The sequence below is a fragment of the Euphorbia lathyris genome, chromosome 1, assembly GCF_963576675.1.
Source record: "Euphorbia lathyris chromosome 1, ddEupLath1.1, whole genome shotgun sequence".
In the NCBI taxonomy this organism is placed as follows: domain Eukaryota; kingdom Viridiplantae; phylum Streptophyta; class Magnoliopsida; order Malpighiales; family Euphorbiaceae; genus Euphorbia; species Euphorbia lathyris.
In genome coordinates, this window is record NC_088910.1 from 130,580,862 (window position 1) to 130,587,122 (window position 6,261).

Here is a 6,261-nt window from a genome sequence, read left to right on the forward strand (position 1 = left end):
AATCTTCTTCTCCCTTTTCAGAGGCTGCCTAATATCAAGGCGAACCCTAATGCGCATATAATTCCACTCCAACATTCATTTATTCTTAGTATCATACACCAAAAAGGTCCCAATATAATTTGCCAGCGCAATACCTACAATCTCAAAAAAGAAACCAACTAGTAGACCATGTATCTGAATCCAAAAGAGAACATGACATAATGGTGGTGTTGGATTTTAGATCGTGTTAGTAATAAATATGAAAGAGGATTAACCGTCCTCCAATCTAAATAATGTTAAGTCTCCTTCCCAGTGGCCATATACCAACCATACGATGTTTGAAAATGGTGAAATTGAAATTGCGATCTATTAACAAGAACACGGTTCAAATATCTATAGTGATTGTCCTTCTCCAACATCCTGAAATTCAAAACTTATCAACAATTGACAAATTGCTAAATTGTTCTTCCACTTATCAACAATTGACAAATTGCTAAATTGTTCTTCCATGAGTGTACGCAAAACCCTAGCCGCAAACTCTCATTCCAGACAAATTGCTAAATTGTTCTTCCATGAGTGTACGCAAAACCCTAGCCGCAAACTCTCATTCCAAGAGAAAACTAACTTTAACGAATTTAATGTTCACAACTTAACTTTATAAAATTAATAATGATCTTTTAATAGAATTTAATGTGTGATTATAAGTAAACAATGGCTCAAATGTGCCAAATTAAAATATCAATGGCTTAACAAACAAATTTAAAAAATATCAGCATAATAAAATGCCATTGTTTTTTTTTTTTTTTTTTTTTTTTTTGTCTTTTTTCACAATTATTATACTTTTAAAAGAATTGAGTATCTTTTATATATTCTACGTGATTATACATACAATATCAATGATAGCAACATTAGCAGTTAAAGGACTATCGGTTTACATGATAATATAGACTATCCGTTTGACACAATCATCATTTCTATGTCACTTATATCATATATAATTATGTAAAATATATAGATTAGATAACACGATTTGACATGATAACCCGTATTGATAGGATCCAAGAAACTATGTTTTCAACCACAAAAATTGGCATATCCCTTCTATTTTTTGTGCTTTCCTGTAGGCCACTTCCTACAATTGTTTCTATTGTGCCCTTAAATGAGAAGAGATCAAAGATAAGACACCAAAGGAAAACACAGCAATAAGTTACAAATATCTTCAAGTCATTACATAACCAAGAAAGTAGCATTATACATTGCTTAATACCGGATCGTCACTTTACACTTACCGCAAAAATCAGGGATCAAACATCCCCCGGAAAACTTATGATGATTCGATGCTGAAACAGAATCCTCAGGTGACTGTCGTCACGCCCTTTCCTCCATTTCTTTGATGGCTTCATCTATGGCGGATATGTTGTTCTTTAAGACTGACCACTGCTCCTCTTTCAAGCTAATCCCTGAAAATATAGCACAACTTTCAATTCGTCGGCGCTCCATATTAACACTATCAAATGTCACAAAGACTACACCAAAACAAGGAAACATGTTTAATTAGATTGAATTATAAACTTTCCGGAAACTGAAATCGGATAAACTTCTAACACATGGGCTAACTCTCATGCATATTTGGAATTTGTTCATGCCAAATGATTGTGCCTTTTGAATGTCGATTTTACATGAAAAATAGCAAGTACCATACAACACAGCATCGTAGAGAGTTGCTTTCTAACAGCTTTCCAAGGAGAGGACTTAGCTTATCGATAGAATTGCTAATAGGATTAGGCGAGAGTCTAGTCTTTTTATCCAACAGGACTCACATTCACGGTAACTGCCCGAAAGGAAAGAACTGGTATATAACCTAGAAACCCAATACTATGGTAGAGGAGGGAATTTTTCTTGTAGCTCGGGGGCGATAACTCTGAAAAGACAGATTTCCTATTTTTCTTTAATCTCTGGCGAAATATGATTGGAAGGGGCTAATTCAAAACCCTCAGGTGTTATGATAGAATACGTCATCTTTATCTTGACGGAATGGGCGGAATGGCTCCCCTAATGCCAAAACTATTTACGACCTTCAGTATTTTTTATCACTAGCTTCCCTTGCATTACCGGGCATGACTGGTTCTTCCTTATTTTACTTAAAATCCCGAGCCTAATAAAAGAAAGCACTGGAAAGAGACAGATTACACTTAGTTTCTCACACTTACTGCAATTTGACTTAAAACTACAATCCGAGAATGCGAAAAAGACAAAAGAATTACTAACTTATACACTACAACAACACTTGGACACATATGCACATCATTCATTTTTAATTCCGCAAAACGCGAATGTTTCTTGGAACATGAACATGGTTCATTAATCAAAGATGAAATCAAAACAGATACCCCAGTAGTATGACGGCCTTGCTTTCAACAAGGGTGTTACGATAGTATCGTTATTCATATAAGGAGTAACAAACACAAATATGAGATATAACACGGAAAACTTCAAACCCGAAACACCAAAATTACAAAATCTGTTGATAAATTTCACACATGAGGCCAATTAGGCTAAAAACTTGAATGAATGAGATCGTGGGGAATGATATGCTCGAAAAAAGTTTTCAAATTCGGACTGCACAACCAAACTGGACGTGTAAGGGCTTCCTTTTCTTACAAAGTTTTCCCTCTCTCATCATAAATAAACCGAATTCATTTCAAACCCACACTTCTAAATTCAGAATCTTCATCTCTTCTGTAAGGTTACTGTTAGAATTTGGATCGGTGTTGACTATAACAAGCTTGACATGCGGAATAGAAAATTAGACTTAGACAGCAATTACAAAAATAGTGAGATTTACATGGTTCGGCTAATTTTCTCTACACCAATGGGCGAGGAAGAGTACATAATTCATTAGAAATCAGCATGTCAGTACAATAATAAGGAAATCACAACCTTTACGCAAGTTTCGAACTCTCAAGAAACCCGATTCCACTAAATCTCTCACACATGCAATCTATTTTCCATGGAAACTCTTCTTCATTAGCATTTCCGCGATTCGTGTCCGTTTCTGTTTCTTTCCATTTCCTAGCTATTTTTTAGAAATAACGTTCCCAGTGTCAGTTTCCGTTTCCAATTCAGTTTCCATTTTCGTTTCGTTCAGCATAGCATCCAATTATAAAAATAAGAGATTTACATGGTTCGTGTCCGTTTCCATTTCTTTCCATTTCCTAGCTATTTTTTTTAGAAATAACGTTCCCAGTGTCGGTTTCCGTTTCTTTAGTTTCCATTTTCGTTTCGTTCAACATAGCATGCAATTATAAAAATAAGAGATTACATGGTTCGTGTCCATTTCCGTTTCTTTCCATTTCCTAGCTTTTTCTTTTAGAAATAACGTTCCCAGTGTCGGTTTCTGTTTCCAATTCAGTTTCCATTTTCGTTTCGTGCAACATAGCATGCAATTACAAAAATAATAGATTTACATGGTTCAGCTAATTTTCTCTACATCAATAGGCAAGGAAGAGTACATAGTTCATTAGAAATCAGCATGTTAGTACAATAATAAGGAAATCACAACCTTTACCTAAGCCCCGAACTCTCAAGAAACCCGATTGCACTCAAACTCTCACACATATGCATATTTCAAGACCACAAACTCGAAAACTCTCACCGCATATAACTAAGCATACAACAGTTGCTTATATAGGCCTAAAACTATAACCCTTTTTCCTAACAGCATTCACTTAAAGAGAGGAAGTTTTCAATTCCTATTCTAATTAATTTAACCCCAATTCTGATTATCCAATCTCCCACATAACAACAGAACCTACGAATTTTCTACTCTAATTTTAGCTACTTCTTTTCCACTATCCTGCAATCTGAAATTAACATCTTACATTCAACCAGAAGAAAATTAAGTTTCACTAATTCAAATTCAATTGCAATATTTATTTTTTAAAACTTACCTTTAGAAGAAGGAAGTTCTTTCCCATCTTTGTTATAGAACTCTCTAATTGATACCAAGTTTGTTCCTCTGAAATTTTGAATAGTCACCCTTCTCTTATCCGATAGCTGAATAAGAACACCCAAAATAAAAATTACAGTATCAAAAATTAACTTCAAAAAAATCAGATGAAAACAGAAATCAACATACCCTGCAAACGATTAGGTCACCTTCATCATCATACTCAGCTTCCTTGCCCTTTTCTGCTTCTTCCTCTTTGATTCTCAGTTCTTCGATGAAGGTATTGACGACGTGACGGACGAAGGCCTTGTATTCCGGTTTGTTGAGGTCAAGGTCGAGCTTCTTCGACGCTAATTTCCGAATCTGAGCTTCGGTTGTGGAATTCATATCGGATTCTTCTAGGATCTCCCTGACAGTTTGCTCGATTTGTATTTTCAGTTTGGGTTCCATATTCAGTGTCGGAATCGGTGACGGTGGCAGGTGAAAGCTGAAAGATGAAAGAGGAAAGATGACCTTTGTTTGCCCAATTTGGGGTATTTACTGCTTCTTTTCTCTGAAAGTACTGCAATTGAAAGGTGTTTGACCTACTATCATCCACCTCTAGGCTTTGTTTGGGGGTAGTTGGAGATTAATGGAGATGATAGTTAGAAAAGTTAATGTAAATGCATGGAAATTAATAAAAATGAAGGGTTACAATGTAACTTTTTTTTATTATGAGTTTTTTTTTAAAATAATATTAACTTAAATAAAATGAAATAATATTACTAAGAAACGGTGGTGTCACTTTTGTTCTTCCTTTGACTTCATCAGTTTTAGCCATGTCTTCAGAGAGCAAAACAGGGTTGCGGATCGTTTGGCGGCTGATGGACATGAGCGGATGTTGGGCGTCACAACCTTATCTTCTCCTCCTGACTATTTATCTTCTCTTCTTTTGAAAGATGCAATGGGGGTTAGCTTCCCTAGGAGAATCCCAAGTTAATTGCTTTGGTTTTTTTGGTTTTTGTTTTCTTTCCTGTTCCTACCAAAAAAAAACCGGTGGTGTCACTCATCCCGAACAGACACAGAATTGACCGCTTTTGCTAGAGCATGGGAAGCCGAATTCGCTGAACGCGTAATCAAGGAGATAGAGCACAGCTCTAAATTTTCTAATAAATGAATACAATCAGAAATAATGTCAATTAAATATGAATGACCTTCTAAACTCATTTGAATTGTTTTGACTATGATGAGACAATCCGACTGAATTTGATTTTCTCACTAGGGTGATGCATCTTAATCCAACTTAAAGCTTATTTGATAGTCATGGCCTCGGCTAGTTGAGGACTGAGATTTTCTTGAAAAACTCTCATCTTAACTTGAATGATTTATTGAGATAAATTGAAGTTGATTGACTATTTTAGGACAATCATAAAACTTCAGTGATCAATAATGCATTTAACCCAATATAAATGAATTTTAAAAGTTAGTTCCAATTAAAAATTTCTTATTACTCTCTAGTTAACCGCGTCATGGAAGACGAGATGGCACGACTGAACCTGGCGGAAGAGGAACTTAAGGGTCTGGAACCGAGTGTTACGACTATCAAACCCACAGAGGAAGATAATGGCTTACGTTTTGTATGTCGCTTTCTCACTGAAAGAATCGTGAACTTTGCCGCAATGAAAATAAAATTGGCTAGTCTATGGATGTCGGGGTGAGGAGTTATTATACAGGAGTTGCTCTCCAATTTATACTGGTTTGAGTTTTTCCATCGTGTTGATCGCGATAGACTGTTGTCAAGCGACCCATGGACTTTCGATAATTTTTCTCTGGTCTTGAACGAGTGGAAAAAAGGTATTAATTTGGAACATGTTGCTTTAAATTTTATGGATATCTGGGTCCAGATACATGACCTGCCGACAAGAGCAATGTCAGAAGGGGTGGGAAAACAGCTAGGTAACTTTATTGGGATCTATCGTGAATATGATGCAAATAATAACACCAACCTGTATCGAACATGCATGCGAATCATAGTAGCCATGGACGTTAGTAAATCGTTAAAACGTTGCAAAAAAATAAGGAAGGCGTAGGGTGAGTGGTCTTTCGTCAACTTTAAGTACGAGCACCTCGGTATTTTCAACTACATATGTGGACTCGTAGGCCATATCGATAGATATTGCAAGCGATTATTTGAGGAACTCGGGACGTCTATTTCTCAAACACCTTATTCAAGTGCATAACCATGGAATACGTATCCTCATGTCGCCTTTGTAGCTCTAGTGTCATAGCTGCAAGTATGATACATCTTGTACGTTCATCATCTGATTGGTGCTTCCAGTAAACATCAATCTTCT

General features: G+C 36.0%; 1 protein-coding gene across 1 annotated transcript; it reads right to left on the minus strand.

Moving 5' to 3' along the window:
* Window positions 1-1,146: 1,146 nt before the first annotated feature.
* Window positions 1,147-4,556, minus strand: LOC136211003 (RNA polymerase II transcriptional coactivator KELP). Its single transcript, XM_066002492.1, has 3 exons — window positions 4,118-4,556; window positions 3,930-4,035; window positions 1,147-1,439 (listed from the first exon to the last, which is right to left on the minus strand). Exons 1-3 carry the CDS (start codon window positions 4,376-4,378, stop codon window positions 1,348-1,350), a joined length of 459 nt encoding a protein of 152 aa, XP_065858564.1. The 5' UTR covers window positions 4,379-4,556; the 3' UTR covers window positions 1,147-1,347.
* Between the last annotated feature and the right edge of the window lie 1,705 nt (window positions 4,557-6,261).